We start from the raw sequence: 24,289 nt of genomic DNA on the forward strand, positions 1-24,289 counted from the left end.
AGTTATATTGGAAAAATTACCCTCACTTTCATCTAGGTTGTATTATACCAAGATTAGTGCAATTGAATCACATGCCATTGTAAACCAGAAGTCTACTAGCCCAAATGAATTCATAACTTGGCACGACCGTTTGGGTCATCCGGGAACAACCATGATGAGAAAAATTATTGAAAACTCTCATGGACATTCACTAAAGAACCAGAAGATTCTTAAAGCTAGTGAATTTTGTTGTGCTGCATGTTCTCAAGGGAAGTTAATTTTAAAGCCATCACCAGTAAAGATTGGATTTGAGTTCCCTGAATTCCTAGAAAGGATTCAAGGTGATATATGTGGACCTATTCATCCACCATGTGGATCTTTTAGATATTTTATGGTCTTGATAGACGCATCTTCGAGATGGTCACGTGTGTGCTTATTATCTTCTCGCAACCTGGCGTTTGCGAAATTACTGGCTTAAATTATTCGATTAAAAGCACAATTTCCAGAAAATCCAATTAAAGCAATTCGTCTTGATAATGCTGGTGAATTTACTTCCCAAGCTTTTGATGCTTATTGTATGGCTAATGGAATAAGTGTTGAACATCCAGTGGCTTATGTTCACACACAAAATGGGTTAGCAGAATCACTTATTAAACTCCTCCAATTGATTGCTAGACCTTTGCTTATGAGAACTAATCTCCCAACCTCGGTTTGGGGGCATGCTATTTTACATGCCGCAGCACTTATTCGTTTAAGGCCAACGAGTTACCATCGGTTCTCTCCTATGCAAATAGCTTTTGGCCAGCAGCCAAATGTCTCCCATTTAAGAATATTTGGGTGTGCGATATATGTTCCCATTGCACCACCTAATCGCACCAAAATGGGACCCCAAATAAAATTGGGAATATATGTTGGATATGATTCTCCCTCTATAGTGAGGTATCTTGAGATACAAACTGGAGATGTATTTAAAGCCCGGTTTGCGGATTGTCATTTTGATGAATCAAAATTTTCAACATTAGGGGGAGAGAATAAGCCTCCTGAAAAGGAACTTAACTGGAATGCATCATCGTTGATGCATTTAGATCCTCGATCAGGGCAATGTGAACTGGAAGTTCAAAAGATTATACATTTGCAAAGAATAGCAAATGAATTGCCTGATGCATTTTCCGATACAAAGAGGATAACCAAATCTTATATACCAGCGGAAAATGCCTCAATTCGAATTGATGTCCCAGTAGGACAAATAGCCACTGAAGCAAATTCACGCCAGAAGCGTGGCAGGGCGGAAAATGCCCCAATTCGAATTGATGTCCCAGTAGGACAAATTGCCACGGAAGCAAATACACGCCAGAAGCGTGGCAGGCCTATCGGTTCCAAAGATAAAAATCCTCAAAAGAGAAAAGAGGTAAATAATATTCCTGTTGAAAAAGACATAGTAGAGACACCTGCAGTTGTCCAAAATTCTGATATAATGCCAGAAGACATTCAGGTACCTGAAAATTGTGAAAATGACGAGATCTCGATAAATTATGTCTTTACAGGAGAGAAATGGGACCGAAATAAGACAATTGTCAATGAAATATTTGCATATAATGTGGCATTAGATATCATGCATGAAAGTAAGGATCTTGAGCCAAGATCAGTTGAAGAATGTCGACAAAGAAATGATTGGCCAAAATGGGAAGCAGCCATGAAGGCTGAATTAGACTCACTTGCAAAACGTGAAGTCTTTGGACCTGTAGTCCGTACACCAGAAGATGTAAAACCTGTTGGATATAAGTGGGTATTTGTGAGAAAACGAAATGAGAAAAATGAAGTTGTGCGCTATAAAGCCCGACTTGTGGCACAAGGTTTTTCACAAAGGCCCGGTATAGATTATGAAGAAATGTATTCCCCTGTAGTGGATGCGATAACATTGCGTTATTTGGTCAGTTTATCTGCATATCATAAACTGCATATGCATTTAATGGATGTGGTAACAGCCTATTTATACGGCTCATTAGATCGTGATATCTATATGAAAGTCCCTGAAGGACTAAAAATATCTAAACCATCCAATGAATATTCGCAAGGGTTATACTCAGTCAAATTACAAAGATCTTTATATGGTCTAAAGCAATCTGGACGAATGTGGTATAATCGTCTTACTGAGTATCTGGCCAAAAACGGATTCAAGAATGATGATATCTGCCCATGTGTTTTCATAAAGAAAACTACATCTGGGTTCATTATAATTGCTGTGTACGTTGATGATTTAAATATCATTGGGACTCCTGAAGAGATTCCAACAATTATAAAAACTCTAAAAGAAGAGTTTGAGATGAAAGATCTTGGAAAGACTAAGTTTTGCCTCGGCCTGCAGATCGAGCATATAAAAGGTGGGATCTTTATTCATCAAACAACATACACAGAAAGGATCTTGAAAAGATTTTATATGGACAAGTCACATCCATTAAGTACACCAATGATCGTAAGATCTTTGGATGTGAAAAAGGATCAATTCCGTCCTAAAGAAGAAAATGAAGATATCCTTGGTCCTGAAGTACCATATCTTAGTGCCATTGGAGCGCTAATGTATCTTACTAATAATACGCGACCTGACATATCATTCGCGGTGAATTTACTAGCAAGGTATAGTTCCTCTCCAACCAGAAGACATTGGAGTGGAATCAAACAAATTTTTCGATATCTTCATGGAACGGTTGATATGGGATTGTTTTATCCCTATGGATTCAAGTCACAACTAGTTGGCTATGCAGATGCCGGATACCTGTTTGATCCATATAAAGGGAGATCTCAAACAGGATACCTGTTCACATATTGTAAAACCCGGTTAATTAACGGCTAATTAACCCATAAATGAGAATTTATTCTAGAAAGCCTAAAATGTGATTTTTATGGCTAAATATGATAGAGGAGACTGAGACGAGAATTTCAGTACCAATTTTATAGAAATCGGACCAAGATTGGACCGAACGGGCCAAACCGGGCCAACCGGACCCAAAGTGGGCCCTTGGCCCAACATAACTAAACCAAAACCCTAGTTTTCAGCACTCTCTCTCCTCACAACACTCATTTTCACGCTGAAATTAGAGAGAAAGGGAGGAAGAACACTCTCTCAAGTTCTCTCCCTTGGTTGATCTTCAAACCACCATAACTTTTGATCTAGAGCTCCGATTGCCGCTCCGTTTGTGGCCACGCGTTCACCGCGGAGAGCTCTACAAAACCCATACAATCAATCTTGAGGTAAGCCACGTGTTGCTGTTCGAAATCCCAGCCCTTATTTTCGAGTTTCATGGGTGAAATGTTGAGATTTTGGGTTCTTTGATGTTATAGGACCCAACTCTCTTGAAGGAGAAGGTTAATCTTGTCTCCTTGGACCTTGGGTGTAGTAAGATTCTCAACCCTAGTGTAATTTTGTTGTTCTATGATGTTTGGGTATTGAGATGTTGTGTATGGGTATGATGATTGTGGCTTAGGTTGTGTATGTGTGAATATTGTAGCTTGAGTGGTGCTTTTGAAAAGCTTGAAAAAGGGATTTGGTGGTGAAAAATCTGTTCTTAGAGGTGTTGAGGCCTTGAGAGCTTGTGGATAAGTGATTTGGAAGTGCTCCGGTGGAGCTTGGAAAAATCGGCTAAGGTATGGTTTCGGTTTCCCGTATCTAATATGTAATGTGGTAGGAAATACTTAGGCTAGAGGCCCTAAGATAGGCATTGAATGGTTGATGTTGTTGAATGATTGAGATATATGATGTGGTCATATATGTGATGATGATTAATGATGCTTTAATGGTATGATGTATGAGAAATATGCATGTTGTGATATATGCTTGATGATTGGTTATGCTTGAATTATAGGATGAATCATGTTGATGGTGAGTATGATATTGATTTTGTACAATGATAATTTATTGGAATTGGTGTTGTTGAGAATTGGCATGAGGAAGAGTATATGATATGTCAATATGTTTGAGTTTGAGCCACTTGGGTGAAGTGGGTTAAAATGATGAGATAGTGATTTTGTAAATTGTGGTAAAGTGTCAATGTGTGAATTGAGGAGGCTTGATGTTGAAATTGATATATTTTGATTGATTTCAAAGAAAAGGGATGAAAACGGCATGTTTTGATTGATTTTGAAAAGAGTTAGAGATGGCTTGTTTGCAAATGGCACTTTGTGGTTTTTATGAAAAACTTGGTTTTTGGGCATACTTTGGTGGGACATAACTTGGACTACGGATCTCTGTTTTGTGCCAAATATATTTAGAAATGAAATTGGATCCGGGATGTCCATGCCGTTCGAAGAACGGGTGAAAAACGATTTAAAATGAGAAAGTTATGTCCGTTGGAAGATTGGGGTTTAAATTGGTGAATTCTGCAGCTTTTAACTTAGAAAATTTTTAGCAGAGTGACCCCTTGCACGTGGACGCACTTGGCGCGTGCGCGCCGTTCTTCCCGAAAATGCCATCCACGCGTGCGCGTGATGTGCGCGGGCGCGCCGATGGTGCTGCACCCAATGCCCAGCCATTTTCCAGAGAGTTATGCCTAAATTGTGCTAGTGTTGTGCCTGGGGCACGAGAACACCCACGCGTACGCGTGGTTGACGCGTACGCGTCGATTGTCAAATTTTTAACCCACGCGTTAGCGTGCATGACGCTTGCGCGTCGATGAGTTTTTGAGGCCATCCACGTGTGCGCGTGGAGTGCGCGTACGCGTGGACCTGTTTTCATCCCAAAGTTGATTTTTGAGTTTTAAAAGCCAAATTTCATACTTCTAAGCCTCCGATCTCACCACTTATATCTTAAATCATTATGATATGTCTAGCTACGAGAAGAAAGGCTAGTGAATGTGGTAACTTGTGAGTGAAGCAAGGGAAAAATGAATGATCATTGAGGATCAAGCATGATTATGTGAGATGCAGAGGATGGTGGTGGAAGTGCTTATTATGCCATGGGCCGAAAGGCCGTATTTGTTAATGAGATGGCTGGTTATGGATTTAACCGTGATGCCAATGGGCTGGTTATGGATTTAACCGTGAGCCGGAAGGCTAGATTATTGCCGTGTTACGGCGGAGCCATGATTATGGCCATATATAAATGCATATATGCTGTTGAATGAATTGTGAATGTTGCACTTCCACTGTTGGAGATGAGAGTTTCCCTGGGAGGAAGCAGTGGCTAGCCACCACGTGCTCCAGGTTGAGACTCGAAGCTCTTTTGACCCTATGTCATAAGTGTGGCCGGGCACTGTGAAAGACCCGGATGAGCTCGCCCCCGTAAATATTCACCAGTGAGGGTGATGGATATAGATCATGATTATGATCAAGTTTATAACGAGTATAACTCGAGTTGGGGATGCGTGACAGAGGGACAGTCCAATGGTTAGCGACCAGGACTTGTCGGGTTGGCTCTATAACCGACAAGATGATATCATCAGCCACTAGGGACAGGCATTCATCATATGCATACTATATGAATTGTTTGAGATTGCCTATTTGACTGCATATTACTTGCTAATTGTCTAAATGCCTTACTTGTTCCTAATTGTATATTTCTTGTCTGATATAACTGTGTTTGCTACATTATACTCCTGCTGGTGGTTGGGAGGTTTGAAGGAATTGGAAAGGGAAGTATTAGTTAGACTGAAGTATCTTTAGTCAGATGCCCTTTATGGTTTAGCCTGTTTATAAGCTTTGATATTATCTGGAGGAAGTTCTAGGATTGCCTTCGGCTTTCCTCCATTATTATGTATTATATATGTGGAAGCTGTTACCATGCTGGGGACCTCTGGTTCTCACCCATGCGGATTTTGTGGTTTTCAGATGCAGGACGTGAGGTTTCTCGCTGAGGCATGCTGGAGACTTCTATAATTGCGAAGATCCTTTGTTCTCGGGGCTATGTTTTGGTTTATATGTTTTGCTTAGATGCTTTTATCTCCATTAAATAATACAAACTGTGATGACTCCTCTTATGGGAGATTTTGGAGAATAGGTTTTATGTATTTGTGTCCCTTTGAGTTTCCTTTGGGGTTTTCCTTATTTTTATCATATGTATATATTGTTATGCTCGGACCGGTTATCTTCGCAGCCGGATTTTGAGTCTTGATATTCCTGTTTTTGACACTCCTCTGTGTATATATAATCACGCGTTGGTTATCCTTGTTCGTTACGTTATCGATCGGAGTGTTGCGCTTTAGAGTTGCGATTTTTGTTTACCCCTTTTTCTACAAAGGCTCCTAGTTATAATCAATCATTCATACTACTATATGTACTAATTTTTATTTTAGAGGTCGTAATACCTTGCCATCTCTGAATTATGACTTAAGCATAAGACTCTGTATGGTAGGGTGTTACACATATGGTGGTACAGCTATATCATGGAGGTCCACGAAACAGACAATAGCAGCAACCTCCTCTAATCATGCTGAAATACTGGCGATTCATGAAGCTAGTCGCGAGTGTTTTTGGCTAAGGAGTCTGATTCAATATATTCTGTCATCATGTGGACTGATTGATCATAAGATAGCTCCAACTGTCCTGTTTGAAGATAATTCAGCATGCATTGCTCAACTTAAAGGCGGCTACATCAAAGGTGATAGAACAAAGCATATTTCTCCCAAATTCTTCTTCACTCATGATCTTCAAAATCAAGGGACAATTGATATCCAACAGATCCGCTCAAGTGATAATCTGGCAGATTTATTTACAAAGTCGCTCCCAAAATCCTCCATTGAAAGATTGGTACATGAGATTGGGATGCGCCGATTTCGAGACATTAAATGATGTCGGCATCAGGGGGAGACTGTACTCTTTTTTCCTTGGTCAGGTTTTTTCCCATTGGGTTTTTCTTGACAAGGTTTTTAATGAGGCGGTCTCCATCACAAAGGATATTGTACTCTTTTTCCTTCACTAAAGTTTTTTTTCCCACTGGGTTTTTCTTTAGTAAGGTTTTAACGAGGTAATAATCCTGAATGGTCATCCAAGGGGAGTGTTGTGATAAACACAAAGGATATGGATGCACATGCAAGTGACTCAGTTTTTATGTTACCAATAGAGAATGAAATTAATATGGGTTGAAAACATTCCTCCCATATGCTTATAAATAGGAGGTTAACCTCCGTTGTTAACACACACAATAATAAACAAATACTCTCTCTTTATGTTGCAATCAAATCCTCTTCTCTTTATATTTCTTCTACAATTCTTTCTCTTCTTTTATTTTATTAGTATTTTAAATTCTCTTTTCTATTACTCTTTACATATTATATTAATAGCAATATTAATCATCTTTATTATATTGAGATAGTAACAATAAGCATATGCAATTCTCTCTCTCTTTATTTTTAATACTTCTTTCTATCTTTGTATATATATACACATTATAACATATAATATTATTATATATATATAAATTATTATTGAGCTAATTATTTTAAATACTAAAGTCTTCTATTTATACATTTTTATTTTATATATATTTTTTATTTTACAACACAAATAATATTATAAAAAGCATCAATATTATTTTGGTTTTTGGTATGACACAATTAGTTTGTTTTTTTTTTTTATAGGAAATAGGCCTAGTGTTGTTGGTTATAAGGACCAATTGTTATTGTTATTGTTATTGTATAAAAAAATAAAGTACAATTTTTTCATAATAAAACAAAGTAAACCAAAGCAAGAAAGGAAGATAATAATAATTATTAGGATCCCGCTAGGGAGACAATGGACTATTTGTACAATGTGTATAATGAGTTATTGAGTTACAAAATGAACATCTCCATATTATCTAGAATAACCATCCGAGTATTAGGATAATAAACATCTTTCCGAAAAAATTAAACTAATTTTAGAGTTTATTAAGGATCGAATTTTTGACCTTTCGGATCTAGCGCTCTAATACCATGTGATGATACCACTCATCCCAAAAGCTTCAATTGATGAAAAAATGTAACATTAATGATTATATCTCTAATACTCCATAAACCTCTATTATATACATTGTATAAATATTTCATTGACTTCTCGTACTTTCCCTAATTATTAATTAGCATGTGATACCGTTATCATTACGTATCAGATCGTGAAACAGCGGACAATGGGAAACACATTTTGCTTGTTCTGCGGGTGCATAGGGCAATCACATGTGGCGGTGGTCGAGCGTTGGGGCCGGTTCGAGAGGCTTGCTCAGCCCGGCTTCAACTTCTTCAACCCCTTAGCCGGCGAATTTTTGGCGGGACTACTGTCCACAAGGCTTTCCTTCCTCGACGTCCGCATCGAAACCAAGACCAAGGTACGCACTAGCCACTAGGTATATGGTTCATTCAAATCCTTTTCATCGTAGATCTGATTTGAGGTCTCCATATGTTAAATGTAGGACAATGTGTTCGTACAGTTGTTATGCTCGATCCATTACAGAGTGATAAAGGAGAGTGCCGATGATGCTTTCTATGAGCTACAAAATCCGCAAGAACAAATCCAGGCCTATGTCTTTGATGTCACCCGCGCTCTTGTTCCAAGAATGACTCTCGACCAACTCTTTGAACAAAAGGGTGAGGTTGCCAAAGCTGTCTTGGATGAGCTTGAAAAGGTCATAATCCATGTAACCTTTGGTTTTTAATTCGATAATTTTTTAGGTATTAAAAATATAACTATTTATATGTGATGTGATTTCATGATATGATACCAAACTTCTATGTGTGAAAGGTCCAACAAAGATTCTTGGGTGAAAGAGTATATTACATATATAACTATTCATATGTTTTTTCTTATCAATTTAAATTTTTTAGAAGTGATTTTACCAAGCTGGACAACATGTAGCTAACACTTAATGAATGATGCACTCGTGTACATAGGTAATGGGAGCATATGGATATAACATTGAGCACATACTCATGGTTGATATTGTGCCCGATCCTTCTGTTCGTAAAGCTATGAATGAGATCAATGCAGGTACATACTCTACTCTGCTTCCTCCTCACACTTTATTTTTCCTCCATGCTTCTTTTAGGCTTGTATGTGTGTAATTATTTTGCACACTTCTCCTGGTGAAGTTGCCAATATTTGCTTTTCGTTTCTATTTTTGTTAAAGTAGAATGAAATGATACATATTATAGTATTATTGATCGGAGAAAAATAAAATTATATGATATAATAATGCGGTTTGTTTGAGATTTTAGACACTAAATATCTTCAAACTTGTATCATTTTTTATAATGGGATTCTGATGAAAATAAAACACACAATTCCTTACTTATAAGAATAAGAGCAGTAGTAATACTTATTCTCTAAAATAATGACAGCAGCAAATAAACACATTAATAGTAGCAAAAAATACATAAAAAAAATCAAATAAACGCATCAATAACGTAAAAAATCTTCTTAATGTGAAATGTAAAAATGATTCACCAAAACTAAAAAAATAATTTTGCTATGATTTAGATAAAATATAAGAGAGTCACAAATCACTTCACAAATGTATATACGTACAACAAGTCAAATTGAATAACTCAAACATCAAAACTTACAAACAAAAACATGAAAATATATACCACAAAAATAGAGCTCATTTTAAAAATTTGAACGATAAAAATAAAAACTGCTTAGAACATGCTGTCTAAATTTTAACTCAATCCAATTATTAACAAATTTACAATTATCCAATTATTAACAAATTTATAATTATCAATTTACAGTGACAGTTTTGTGTTTGTATGAAAATAGCTCTATCTTCTCTTTTCTTAAGTGTTTATTGTTCTTGTTAAATAAAATTTCTCTCTCTCAACTCTAGCTCAGTATTAGCCAATTCACTTTTAATTGAGAGTAACCATGAACTTAATACTAATATTTAAATTTTTTCTCCATATATAAAGAGAGTTCAAAATTCATCAGATATCGAAATATATGTATTTGATAGAAAATATAAAAATTTATCTTTATTCTATTTATTTGCATTGTTCCTAATTTTTTAGTATACACTATACAGAATAATCAATCAGTTACTAAACTTTAGCCTTGTCTAGTTAAAAATGAGACTATACTTTTTATGTTTTGAACTACTTTTTACAATTTAATTACATCCACTTATTCTTTTTATATGGTACAGAAATAGGTTAAATTATTATTAAATCACCTTACGTAGTTACACACCATTTAAAAGTTCAGGTTATGAACTTTCACACTCTAAATCATTGTAGAATCTTAAGTGTTAGGAGATCATTTAAGTCCTAAATTATCTAAAAGTAAGAACTTTACAATTTTAGACAACTTAAATATTTATACAATTCTCAAATCTTAAACTAATTTTTAATTTAAGGCTGAGTCAGATCTATTTAATTAATTTTTTATTATATATTTTATTTTATTTTATATTCTTATATTGATATCTTGATATAATTATGAAATAATAAAAAATAAAAAATTTAAAAAACAATTTTATTTCTCAGCTCAAAGAATGCAACTTGCTAGTGTATATAAAGGAGAAGCAGAAAAGGTGCTTCAGGTAAAGAGAGTTGAAGCTGAAGCAGAATCCAAGTACCTTGGTGGTGTTGGTGTTGCAAGGCAAAGACAAGCCATAACGGATGGATTGAGAGAGAACATCTTGAATTTCTCACACAAAGTAGAAGGGACCTCTGCAAAGGAGGTTATGGATCTCATAATGATAACTCAGTACTTTGACACAATCAAAGACCTTGGCAACTCATCAAAGAACACGACGGTTTTTTTACCACATGGACCTGGCCATGTTAGAGATATCAGTGAGCAGATACGTATGGGAATGATGGAAGCAACCAGTGCTCATGTAAACACTCAATGATCTTTTCACATTTTAGGATAAAAACTTTATTTTTACTTTATATATATATATATAATCGATGTGTGGGGACATTAAATTCATTTTATGGGTTGAGTTAGTGGTTTATATATGATATAAATGCATGATAAAAACAGAAAAGTACATACATATATTTGAGATTAGAGACATTTTTTATTTCTCTATATATTTATATATTCTATCATAATTATTAAGCATAATCGAACCAAGAATCTTATGTTTAATCTAATAATATGGAGAAATGTGTTGGTTCAATGTGAAAAAAATTAAAAAAATAAAATTATCTTTTTTCTATAAATTTATGGCATCTCAATATTTTTACTATATTTTAAAAGTTGGAAGTTCTAATTAAAATGGTAACCAATAGCTGTCATACAATATAATAATTATTACTAATTTAATGTCAACCAATATATTGTAGCATTTTTTTATTGAGAAGTATTTGGAAGGACACTTTACTAATGCATCTCCAAATCAAGTCTATCTAGTGTGGGGGGAACCCTATAGCTTGTAGAACTTTGATAAAAAATTGTCACACTATGCGATCATAAACCTTGGCCATGTCCAACTTTAAAGCCATGTTACCTTTGTTTCTCATCTTCTTCTTTCTCATGTAGTGGAAAGTATCAAAAGCAATCAGACCATTATCCGTAATTAGCCGCCATAGGACAAAATCGCTTTGAAATTCCCCCACTATTTCTCGTAAAATGAGCTTCAACCTTTTTGCCATTGTTTTGTCACAATCTTGAACAAAACCTTACAAAGAGAAATCGGTTGAAAATTCTTTGTATAAGTTGGCTGATGTACCTTAGGGATTAGACATAGAAATATCTTGTTGTAATCTGTAGGATCAGCCTTATGGCTTAGTGCGTTTAGAGTCCATTTCGTTACCTTCTCCCCCACTATGTGCCACATACATTAATAGAGAGCTAGCATACCATTTGGCTAGGTGCATTTGATCTAGGGATACCTTGACCTTTTCTTTTGTAAATTCTAGCTGAATGCATTGAAATTTTTCTAGTGTTACTCTTTTCCGTACCACACTAGTCACTTCATCGATATTATGAATTCCTTCTGTCTGGAATAGTTGTTCAAAATGCTTGACTACAACCTCCTCAATCTACCCTTCCCCTCGATATACCACCCCCGCATCATCTGTAATTTGCTGTGATGGTTTCTGTGGCTAAGAGAATGGGGTTGAATTTTAGCTCCCTTTTTGTTTTATTATACTTTCTGGTCTTTGAAGAGACTTTTCTGTTTTTGTCTTATCCCTAGCCACGAGACTTCTCTTTTTGTCTCGTCACTTGGCACGAGATATTTTTGGTTTTTGTTCCTAGACAGTAGAAACAGAAATGGAGTAGGAGAGAAAGAGAATTACACCCAGATATATCCTGGTTCAGCTGCTAAGTGCAATGCAGCCTACATCCAGTCTCCATCACAACAATGATGGAATTTCACTATAATCAACCTGATTACAAAGGGATTCCCACAGAATCATGAAACACAACATAGACGTACAAAGGAATTCTAAGGACATCTATGGCTTTTCTTTTAATTTTGCACTCTCTGCCTTTTTTCGCTCTATGGCTTTTTCATACAAACCTCACTTGTTTGCCTTTTTTTTCCATGAGACTCAAGACATGACAAAATTAAACAGAAAAATACTAAACAGAATACATTGAAGGAGAAAAAAATCTGTAAGCTTAGGTAGCTATGAGACTTCTGTGCCTTGCACTCTCAAACTTTCTCCCTTGAATCAAAACCGTGACTGTTCACCCCCTTTTATAGAGAAGAGAAGCCTTCACAGTTGAAACAAAACCAAGCTTAACTTCTTTTCCTTCAAAACAGAACCGGTTCGGCCACAGAGAGAGAAGAGGTAACTCATGCAAAACCCAACATGCAAATACCTCTAGTTCTTCTTTGGTCATCACTCTTCATCAATCCGAGTGCTCCATCCTTGGCTTGCTCTCCAAGATGGATTTCTAGCCCTTGATGCTTCATGATGATGATGGCTTCATCTGCTCCAATCTCTGCCTCTTCCATCACTTCGCCACTCTAGCTACTTCCTGTGGTGGTTGAGCAGAATCAAAGACAAGCCATGCCTCCAAGAATCTCTTCCTTGCTGGCCGAATCTTCTTCTTTCTTTTTGAGTATGAAGAGTTCGAGATTACCTCACCAAATCTTACCATTTTTGGTGAAAATCTCAGCCACAGCATACTTTTATTTTGTTATGTTTTCTTGCCATCATTATGATGGTCTTTAGGCGTGCTTTTCTTTCCTTCTGGTAGCTCATTTTTGCTTCCATGGTTTCTTGGGTATTGTCCGAAAGAAAGAAAGAGATGAGAGAGACGAAAATGAAGAAAGAAAAGCAATTAAGTGTGTTTTGAAAAACTGAGTTGCTTTTACTTCCCTTGCTAGAGTGGCGTGTAGCATCAATCATGTCACTCATATTCTCTCTCATAGTTCCCATGCAATAAATAATAATTGAATGAATTTTGGAATCCATCACATGGTAAAATTCTTGGATCCGTTGGAAGCAATGAAGCTTTGTTTTCTTTGCTTCATGGTTTCGAACCAAACATGCTTGCCTTCAAGCAATTTTAGTTTGGGCTTGTAACAATGATAATCAAAAATGGCCCAAATATTTCAGCCATGTGATCCGATGGAAGGCATAGAGCAAATGATAACATTTGCTTTCCTGATGAATTATTTTTGGATCATGCATTGGTCTCATTAGCAAAGATTTGAAATTGGGCTTATGATAATCATTCAATCTGGCCTAATAAACATCACAACAATTCAGCCACATAGTATAAGAAACATGAAGCAAGGCTGATTGCAAGTTTAGATTTTGGGCTTACAACTAATCTTTTATTTTCGGCCTAATTATAAAATTGCAACACAAAATTATTAATTAACATATGTTAAATGAAAATCAAATTAATAATTTTGTAATTAAATATTTCAATAATGTTTGTTCATCATCAAAATTAAATTAGAGTTTTCCAAACTCATCAATCTCCCCCTTGATGACAAACATTATTAAAATTGAAATGGAAAAAAATTTAAAGATTGAGTAAAGAATACTCCCTTTGAATTTTTGAATTTCTCCCCCTTTCTAATGTCACATGGCTCCCCCTTAATGTATGCTTATTTTACCAAGGGAAGCACTAACCTGTAACATTTTAATCAAGCTTCAAGTAACAATGTTACTTAGCATATTTATTCCATGATGCTAAATGCTTGATATATGAGCAGATTTGAATGATATACAAAACTTATTTTCTATCACAATTTTAATTTTCTGCTCAATCATACCATAATCAATCAAAATCTGTTTTTGACAAAAGAGTTGCTGTTCAAAAAAAATATCTTCCAGTAAATCAGAGCAATCTTGGTATGATAAATATTTTTCAAGCATGATATAATCTTTCCAAACACAGTAACTTTCATCATTAAGAACCTAAAGGAACTGCCAAAGATAAATCATTTTATCAAGGTAAGTTAAATGTATTATAAACACAGTAAACACACATTTTACCAAGATAAACATCAAATAATGGCAGCCATCAAGATAAACCCGAATGCATTGTTAAACATCATAACCAAATGCATTATCAGACATGCATTATCAATCTTTAACAGAGGTGATCATGAACTCTCAAAGAGAATTTCATCCTCTGTTTTCCAATTTCAATTTTCAGAAATTTATTCTCCCCCTTTTGTCATCAAAGGGGCACCTGCAAAAGAAATCTTGACAAAATAAATAGAATATACCAAATATAACCCAAAAAAAAATGTCAAAGTATCACAAGATTATGGTACTAGCAGTATCCAACCTAACAAAACAAAGTATCAAATTGAGCCTAACAGTTCTAATATCAAAGAAACAGTAATTAATCATCAAAAAGATTAAAATCAGAATCTTCAGCCCCTTCATCGCTATCTATGCCCAGATCCTTCTCCAAGTTCTCTAGCATTAGACCCACTCTATCTTTACATCTCCCCCAAGTCCTTTCATTCTCATAGGCTAGCTTGCGAGCCGCCCAATGAGATTGCACCATTAGCTCAGACATATTGGAGAATTCAGTGAGAATTTCTCTCATTGATTCGGTTGCTTTGGAGGATTCAGGCTGACTTTCAAAGTCACTATCCGTTGGCATTGATTTCTTACCCTTGGTTCCTTTAGCAGCTTTGCCTCCTTTGATCATAGAGACTTTGTTCTCTACATCCTCATTTGTGAAATCTACCTTAAAGTACTCAAAAATACACGTGAGAAACATTCCATAAGGTAAATTAGCCTTCTTGGTACTTTTGACAGATTCCCACATATGTCTAATCATAAAGTAGGCAAATGAAATGGGAGATGAAGTAACAAGAGCAAATAAGATGATAGAATCAGATACTGTTACCATGTTGTGAGAACCACTTTGTGGGGTCAAGATATGAGTTATGATTCGATGCAGTAGTGAGTTGGTTGGTCCAATGGCTTTGTGAGTAGGAATAGTTCCGTCTATTCCAGACATATTTGCACAGATATGAGGAAGAATCTGCTTGTATGTGAACCCAACATGTGAGTCCCATTTGTCAGACATGTAAACTTTCGGTCCTTCATCTGTGTAACCAAGTGCAGCGCCGATGGTCTCAGCATTCAGGGTAATGTGCACACGCTTCACATATGAGTGGAGACTACCATCAATCAGACGCAGATTAGCATAGAACTACCTTACTAACCCTGGATAAACCATTTTGTGAATGAGGAGCAGTGAGGACCATTTGAGATTTTCAAACAGAAGATGCAGATTGATCCCTTTGGCAGCCAGAGAGTCCAAGTTCACCAAATATGAGAGATACAGATGCCTCTTTTCCAAAACTTCTTGGTGGAATTCAAAGAATGCACATGTAGTGAATCTTGATGGATCATAGTGAGAGTGTGGCTTGTGAAATTTGTTCTTGAATTCTAATGATTCAAGGTTTGCGGATTCTCTAGTCTCATGCAACACGAAAGCTTTAGTCTTCTGAGAGCTCTTTTCGGGAGAGGCTTTCTTTGGTGGAGAAGGTGGCGGTGATGGAATCGGCGAGGTGTGCGATTCTTCTTCTTGTTCAATGCTGGGTTCTTTATTCTTTCCACTTTTCCTCCTTCCAGAGGATTTCTGTGCTATGACCTTGCGCCTCATGGATTCGGGTTGCTTGGTGGGAGGTGATGGAGAAGATGAAGAAGTGGAGTGGATATGGATGTGAGTGTGAGTTTGGGGAGTGGAGGGTTTTTGAGAGAGCCGAATTCTTTCACTCTTCTTTGGTGCAGTTTTCTTTTTCATTATGTGAAGAAGATGAATGGGGATGGAGGTTGAAGGGAAGGCTGAAGGGTGAGGTGAGTGGAGGGAGGTTAGAGAGGCATTAAATGCTGATTGGAGAGAGGTAGTGGGGGAAGTTAATGATCATCATGAGTGCGGTTATTAACCAGGAGGTTTCCAAGAATTTTAAAAAGTGGTTTCCTTAAATCAAGGGATTAGTTGAAAGGAAAGATTTGATTTGACACTATGCCTCTTTCAACTAGATTTGATAAGACCATAAAAAGATTTTGATTTTCAACAAAATGGAAAACTAACAAAACGGTCATGATGGGGTCAAAGAGGTTTTGTGGGGCCCATGAAAAATAAATTCTGTGCAGCCTCCCCCTTGATCACAGCTTCTCCAACATGCTTGTATTTTTATCTCGTCCATACCTACGAGACAAAACTGAGCAGAATCAAAATTTCACAAATTTTCAACAGAAACAAGATCAATCATTCCCAAGTTTTTTCTTAATGAATAGAATCTGTCTTCACAGAGGAGTTTTGTAAAAATGTCAACAAGTTGATCTTCAGATTTTACAAATTGAATATCAATAGTATCCTTTTGCACATGTTCTCTAATAAAGTGATATTTGATCTCAATGTGCTTTGTTCTTGAGTGCAAAACAGGATTTTTTGAAATATTTATAGCACTCATGTTATCACAAAATAATGGTATACTATTGATCTTTAATTTGTAATCTTTCAACTGCGTTTTTAACCAAATTAATTGTGAACAACAAGCAGATGCGAATATATATTCAGCTTCAGCTGTGGATAGAGCTACTGTGGCTTGTTTTTTTCTTGACCACATGTTGAGTGAGATTCCAAGGAAGCAACACATGCCGGAGGTGCTCCTTCTATCCACTTTATCTCCTGTATAATCTGCATCACAAAACCCTACTGCACAAAAGTCATCAGATTTTGGATACCACAAGCCATAATCACTTGTTCCCTTAATGTATCTAATGATGCACTTAACAGCCGAAAGATGGGATTCTTTTGGGTGAGATTGAAATCTTGAACATACACCCACACTTTGAACAATATCCAGTCTAGAGGATGTAAGATACATTAGTGAACCAATCATTTTTCTATACCGTGTTTCATCCACATCTTTCCCATCATCATCTTTTTCAAATTTAGTGTTTGGATGCATTGGTGTTCCCATTGGTTTAGAATTTTCTAGGCCAAACTTTTTGATAAGCTCTTTTGCATACTTTCCTTGGTGAATAAAAGTACCACTAGGAGTTTGTTTAATTTGGAGGCCAAGAAAGAAGGTTAGCTCTCCCATTAAACTCATCTCAAACTCACTAGTCATGAGTTTTCCAAACTCTTCACACAAGGACTCATTGGCCGATCCAAACATAATATCATCCACATAAACTTGAATTAGAAGGATATCATCATTATATGCTTTAACAAATAAAGTTGTGTCCGTGGTACCCCTTTGAAATTGATTTTCCAATAAGAAGGCACTAAGCCTTTCATACCAAGCTCTTGGAGCTTGTCTAAGACCATAAAGAGCCTTAGTTAGTTTGAAAACATGATTTGGAAAATCTTTATGTTCAAAACTGGGGGGTTGTGCCACATACACTTCTCTATCAATAAAGCCATTAAGGAAAGCACATTTAACATCCATTTAAAACATTTTGAAACCCTTATGGGCAGCATAGGCAAGAAGCAATCTAATTGCTTCCATTCTAGCTACCGGAGCAAAAGACTCATCAAAATTTATACCCTCTTCTTGATCGTAACCTTGGGCCACTAATCTAGCCTTGTTATGAACAACTTGTCCATCCTCATCAAGTTTATTTTTAAACTCCCACTTAGTACCCATAACTTTCTTACCATCCGGATGAGGTACTAGTGTCCAAACCTTATTCTTGTCGAATTGAGCAAGCTCCTCTTGCATGGCTTTCACCCCATGATGGATCTTCAAGAGCTTGTTTGACATTGTTGGGCTCCATTTGTGACAAGAGTGCAAAGTTGCTTGGTTCGGATTGTCTTTTGGTTGAGGATCTTGTTGTCACTCCTTGGGAGGGATCACCAAGGATGAAGTCATGAGGATAACCCCTCATAGACTTCCATTCTCTAGGCTTCCTTTGTGGTGTTGAGCTTTGATGAGTTTCTGTTGAGCTCACTGTTTCAGTTTCTCATGCTTACTCAGGAGATAAAATGGAAATGTCTCCTCCAATCACTACAAAAAAAGGGTTAAAATAGCATTGATATTAAGGCGGTTTTAAAGAACCGCCATAATATCGAAACATTATGGCAATTTTTACTGCTGCCGTAATTGGCTTTATATATTTTGGCGGTTCTGGTGATTATGGCGGTTTTGAACCTTTGTTTTCACACGCATATAAAAAGAAAGAAATTGTAATCCCTAGGCTCATTCAACGCCGTTCTTCCTTTTAGCTAGGGCTTCTCCTCTCTGAACATACGACACTCTCATCTCTTCCGTGTTAAGAAGCTTTCCGACCACGCCGTTCTTCCTTCTAGGGCTTCTCTTCTATCCACCAGTTACGATCTCTCCAGGTACCTCTCCCTCTCAAGTTAAACTGAAACCAAAACTGAAACTAAAACTGAAATGCTATTTTATTTTGTTTTTTCTTTTGTGCTGTGGAGACGAAGATTCCGGCGAGAGGCAAGGCTCTAGTGGCTACTGACCTCAGCATTTCGATTCCAGAAGGCACCGATTTCTTTGTTTTTGTTTGGGTTAGGTTTTCAAAATTGCTTTTGGTGCTGATTTTTGGGAGTTTTTGTTTCTCTGCAGCTTTATTAGGGATTTTTGGGTCTTCCGTTGAAGCATTGGATTAACGTTGGTGCGGGGGTGATTGACGACGATCTCAGGTCTTCTTTCGTAACTTTACCCCCTCCTCTCTCTCTCTGAACTAAGATCTTTTATTGCTTACTTCTATTAAGGTGTTTCTCTGATCTCCGATCTTAAATCTCAGATCTCAGAAAAAACTGCTCCAATCTCAATTTCTCTATTTGCCACTTTGGTTCTTTTTTGGTTCTTTTAAGCAAAGCTATAAATGAGTAATCTCTGTAGTTGTTTAGCTCTGCTGCCCTTGCTCTGTTCAATGTTTTTTGCATTAACTGAACCCTTGAATAAACCATGATATATATGCTATATATGCTTTATTGAATAAACTTCCAGTGGTTTTTATTTTGAATGGGACTGAAAGAAAGTGAAGAGGATTCAAAGAGTGTTGCGGTCCAATCACCTTGAATGTAGAAAATTAGTTGACTCAGCTCAAAACAGATTAGTTAGAACGAAATTGATTATGGATGGTTGTGGTTTATATGTAAAAGAAGATTTTTTCTTTGAGAAAAAATTCACCACTTTTTTGTTATTTTGATGTGTGTATTGGACACTGGTTGAGCTGTTTCTTTGATTTTGGACTTGCTTCTTAGGCACTTGGAACCATTTTGTTTTGCATATTGGGAACTAGTTTATGAGGCAATAACTGAACTATGTTTGCTATGTTTTGCTTACTTCTATTTGGTTCTCTTTATTTCTCAAGCAAAAGGAAGCAACTCAAGTAGTGTAAAGGTGTTATTCAAATTGTGTGTTTTTTCTTCTGAAGTTGATATGTTTTGCTACTCAATTTTGTCATGAGTTGTTGAAATACGAGTGATTATGTTGCAGTTTGTGTAGTATGTTCTGATGGTGAGTTGGTCATGATAGGTCTTGGCATGCCTTCGCTCGCTTATCCGAAAATGCACTTATCAAAACTTTGCCAGCAATGAGCTTGTGAAGTTGTTTCCTCCTGATCTTCCACTAGACTTACAGCAAGGTTTGTAGGTTTGTAGTTCATCACTTTTTTTCTCTTTGGTTCAACATCTGTATTTTGTTATCGTCAATTTATGTCTTAATGGTGTTTCGTACTATCCTACAGCAATGTTTTGATCATGTCAATTTTTGTTGTTGTTCTCCTATTACTGAGTTGTTATGGAAAACAATCCTAATATCCAGGTATTGATCTTATTAATCCACCGAAAAATAGAATATCAATTTTGTTCTTTTGTTCTTGTCAGGTTTGAAATTTATCACTTTTTTACTCTTTGGTTCAACCTCTGCATTTTGTTCCTTTGTTCTTCTTAATTTGATTCCTCAATGCCTCTATTCTATTATGGAGCTATGACCTGTTACTTTCATAAGAACTTCAATCACTCTTCCTAATCTTTTTTTGTCTTAGATTTTCTATTCTGTGTAGCTGATAATGAACTTCATTTTATGATCTCCTTTCAGATTGATCAATCCTGTAGTTGTATCCCCCACTATTGCTACTGTTGGACTTTCATTTTTCAGGTATGGTTTCCCAATAGTTGGTACATGTCTTGAGATTGGTGCAATATAGATATTGGTAGTGGTTGTTTTTCCTCTTGTAAGTTGTTGAGTTCATCTTGAATTTTTATATCATTATTTTATTATTCGTTCAGAATTCCTGTGTGTATGTTCATTGTATTGTTTGTGTATTTTGCTAACACATGATGCATGTTTGCTATTCTAAACATGATGCATGTTTGCTATTTCTGCTGCTGTTCTCATTCACTAAGAGAGGAAGAGGGTTTAGGACTGTGGAGTGTGTCACTGCTCATTCTGGCTCTCCTGAAAGAAAGACTTGAAATGATTAAACAATATTTGATATTGAAGTAGTTTAACAATATTTGATATTGAAGTAGTTAAACAATATTTGATATTGGAGTTCCTGTCCCTGTAGTTTCTCTTCTATATACCCCTGGATGGTTACTAATTAAGTAGAATGATTCAACTCCCAAAATAAAATTCTAATCATATTTATTTTGGATATTTGATTGTCTCTTTATAGAAATGTTATGGATTCCTTCACTTTATTTGTAAAACTTGCCTAAATTTATTTTGTATCTTAAATTTATTGGTATTATATAAGCTAGAGAGACTATATGCATAATCTAAATAATCTAATATATCTTTCCATGACATAATAAATAATCTAATATTTTGATTTCCCTGTATAATAAATAATCTAAAATTTTAGGAGTTGGATCAATGGAACCGAAGGTACAGGCACAAATTTGGATTTGGATTTATAACAAGTACGGACAAGTGGTTATCGCAGAAAATATTTGATGAGGTGAAGGTAAAATATTCAAGTGTTTAATTTTGTATTTATTCATTATCTTCGTTGAGCATCTAGGTTAGTGTACAAATTTGCATTATCTTCTTCTATTTACTCATGATTGGTAAATATGCCATGTTCTATGCTAACAATGACTATGTCTTTTTCTTTAATTCTAGGTTTTTTATTTTCTTCTAATATTTTTTCTAATTTATGTTTATATTTTATAGTGTAGATTCATCTTTTTGTGCTAAACAGCAATCCTCCAGAGATATATGGCTTGAAATCTGTGCAGCTGTAAAAGCAGCTTGCTCTCAAGCAAAAGTTACACCAATAGAAGTAAGAAGTCTAGGATTTGCAACTACTTATTCTCTGGGTATGTAACATTTCTCTTTGCATGACAGATTTAATTTGTTTATATAATGACTCTAGCTGATTGTTTATGAACTATATAACAGTTGCAGTGGATGCCGATAGTGCACCTGTTTCGGTTTCTTTGACTGATGATTCAAGAAGAAATGTCATTGTATGGATGGATCATAGAGCTTTAAAACAAGCTGAAAGGATCAATTCCTCTAACTCACCTTTATTACAGTATTGCGGTTTTCACCTGAAATGCAGCCACCAAAGGTACCATTTGAACTAATCCCATTATTTTAGTCACTGGTCAGCATACATAATATGCTATGCTAATTTATCTTTTATTCTTTTAGGCATTTTTCTCCATAGATGCTATTTTGTTAAAAAGGTTTTTAAGTGCAGTGCAATTCATACTCTTTATGGCAATGGCTATTGATGGAAATAAACATTGGATATGTTAAAACCATATCTGCAACTGGGGCGGGGTCTTATCTTTTTAGATTAAGCTCAATAACCTGACTAACAGATTTGTAGAATACATATACAAATTATTCTTTAATGAAAAGAAACTTGGAGCATGAGGGTTAATTAAATGTGTGCTTATCAATCGGAAAATTATGTTATATAGTTTTAAGAATCATGCTCTCTTTTATGAACTCATTTTCCAAAGCATTTTAAACTTTCAGCTTCTATCGGTTAAAGAAAACTTGCAAGAGTCTTGGTCTTTGGTTTTCAGGTGGATGGACTTGAGTGATTGGTTGTCATACAGGTACTTACTTATGTATTTATCTATTTATTTATTTATTTTGTTATTCTTGATGTTCAATGTCATTCTATGTTGGAGTCAAGTGTTGCTTAGCCTTGATTTATTTCTGGTACCTTTTTAGGGCAACTGGAGATGATACTCGCAGTTTGTCCACCACAGTTTGCAAATGGACATATCTTGGTCATGCTCACATGCAGCATATCAATGATAAAGACTCCTGGGATATGGCTATACTTTTTGGATCATGTATGAATTAAAAATTTTGAATCTTAAATTCTAATTAGAAATTCTAAATTATAAACTTTAATTTAAATAATTGATATAAAATATAATCTGATAAGATGCTCATTGAAGAAGTTCAGAGGCTGAGAGCTGAGGTAACTTTTGTTTCAATGTTCTACATGCTGCATTTGTGACAAAGAAACAGTTAATTATCCTGCTGAGATTTCTATAAATGAATATATTCCTGTATGTATCTCCAGCATTCAACTATAATTCAAATTTGTAAAATTTGTTTTCGCATTTTCCGTTAGGATAACTGGTCAACATTTAGCCATTTAGGTTGCTTCATTTCATTCCTCTCATTCTGATTTTTCTATATCTGAGTAGCAAATTAACCAGTGCTGTTCACTTGCGTATTTAAAAAACATATGACTGTGCATTTAATGTGTTCTCTTATGCATGTTCTTTTGATAGTTTAAGAGACTTGAAGAATAGTGTGAACTCAAAAACCATAAGATACAAGAGTGCCAACAGAAAATTGAGGAGAGTTGGTTTGTCTAAAGCAGCAAAAGAGGTCATAAAAGCTTTGGTTGTAAGGGTAAGTTTTCTTATATTGTTTTTTTGTTTTGTTCATTTACACAAAGGCTTCCGTACAAGAAACATATGTTGTAGTAGTCCTTATGATATGGCCTTAACATTATATTAATTATCACCACTGCAGCTTCATACAATATCAGTAAGGTATTTGAATTGTTTTGAATATAAAGGATAAAATCATTCTGATTTAAGAAAGCAGTATTCTCTTCATCTTATAATAACTGTTTTGAATTGCATTTGTAATCTAATGCAACCATTTCAATAAGAACCAGCTTTCAGGAGAGGTTCCTACAAATCTTTGTAAGAGATGAGTTTGGATAATGAAGTTGGAGTGTTGGAGCAAGAAACAAAGATGTTGGAGCAAGTTCCCGGGATGAAACTCACAGAAGAGACCAAGAAACCAAGGCAGGCTTGTTTTAAAGTTAATTACAAAAGGAGGAAACTTTTGGCCTCCAAATCTTATTCATCAACACTTAGCTAAGTTACTTGTCTTGTATATTCATATTCTAAGTAGTAAAAACAGCACTTATTAGATGGTTTAAATACATTATTAGATATTAACATAGTTTAGGGAACTGGATGGTAGATTTGACTGATTAGTGTTTATTGCAATGCTTGTATTTTAGTAAGTTTAGTAAGACAAGTTTTGTACAGGAGTTATTACTTTTGATTTTCAATAATAAAAAATTATATATTATATTAATATTTTGTTTATGAGTTATATAATATTTCATTTATGGATTAGATTTTTTGCTATTGTGAAATTTTAATCACAATTTATTTAACGCGATAAAAATGACGGTAAAAATTGTTTTTAAACAATAAAAAAATGTCAGTCAGGGTAAAATGGCGGTTCAAAAATGTCATTTTAACCAACCAAAATGCTACTGTCAGGGTAAAAATGGCAGTTCAAAAATGCCATTTTAACCAACCAAAATGCCACTCTGTCAGGGTAATAATGGCGGTTCAAACCGCCATTTTAACCTATCAAAAAACCGCCATTTTAACCCTGGAAATAACGGCAGTTTGAACCACCATTTTAACCAACCAAAACGTCAATCTGTCAGGGTAATAATGGCAGTTTAAACCGCCG

The 24,289-nt window shown here is 35.6% G+C and overlaps 1 protein-coding gene and 2 long non-coding RNA genes across 3 annotated transcripts; all 3 read left to right on the forward strand.

Annotated features, from left to right (window-relative positions):
• Window positions 1–7,969: 7,969 nt before the first annotated feature.
• On the forward strand, window positions 7,970–10,974 carry LOC112711139 (hypersensitive-induced response protein 4-like). The gene is made up of 4 exons (XM_025763712.2): window positions 7,970–8,269; window positions 8,354–8,566; window positions 8,832–8,928; window positions 10,422–10,974. Exons 1-4 carry the CDS (start codon window positions 8,075–8,077, stop codon window positions 10,790–10,792), a joined length of 876 nt encoding a protein of 291 aa, XP_025619497.1. The 5' UTR covers window positions 7,970–8,074; the 3' UTR covers window positions 10,793–10,974.
• Window positions 10,975–18,556: 7,582 nt separating this feature from the next.
• On the forward strand, window positions 18,557–20,784 carry LOC112713021 (uncharacterized). Its single transcript, XR_011865150.1, has 3 exons — window positions 18,557–18,996; window positions 19,838–19,946; window positions 20,402–20,784. It is a non-coding gene; the product is annotated as an uncharacterized lncRNA (long non-coding RNA).
• Window positions 20,785–22,300: 1,516 nt separating this feature from the next.
• LOC112713022 (uncharacterized) lies at window positions 22,301–23,136 on the forward strand. Its single transcript, XR_011865151.1, has 3 exons — window positions 22,301–22,380; window positions 22,499–22,623; window positions 22,719–23,136. It is a non-coding gene; the product is annotated as an uncharacterized lncRNA (long non-coding RNA).
• The last annotated feature ends 1,153 nt before the right edge of the window (window positions 23,137–24,289 follow it).

Source organism: Arachis hypogaea, chromosome 9, assembly GCF_003086295.3.
Source record: "Arachis hypogaea cultivar Tifrunner chromosome 9, arahy.Tifrunner.gnm2.J5K5, whole genome shotgun sequence".
Lineage (NCBI taxonomy): Eukaryota > Viridiplantae > Streptophyta > Magnoliopsida > Fabales > Fabaceae > Arachis > Arachis hypogaea.

Coding starts and splice junctions, on each gene's coding strand:
- LOC112711139 (XM_025763712.2), top strand. CDS start 8,075: ATGGGAAACACATTTTGCTTGTTCTGCGGGTGCATAGGGCAATCACAT. Junction 8,270..8,353: donor GCATCGAAACCAAGACCAAG/GTACGCACTAGC, acceptor TGTTAAATGTAG/GACAATGTGTTCGTACAGTT. Junction 8,567..8,831: donor TCTTGGATGAGCTTGAAAAG/GTCATAATCCAT, acceptor TCGTGTACATAG/GTAATGGGAGCATATGGATA.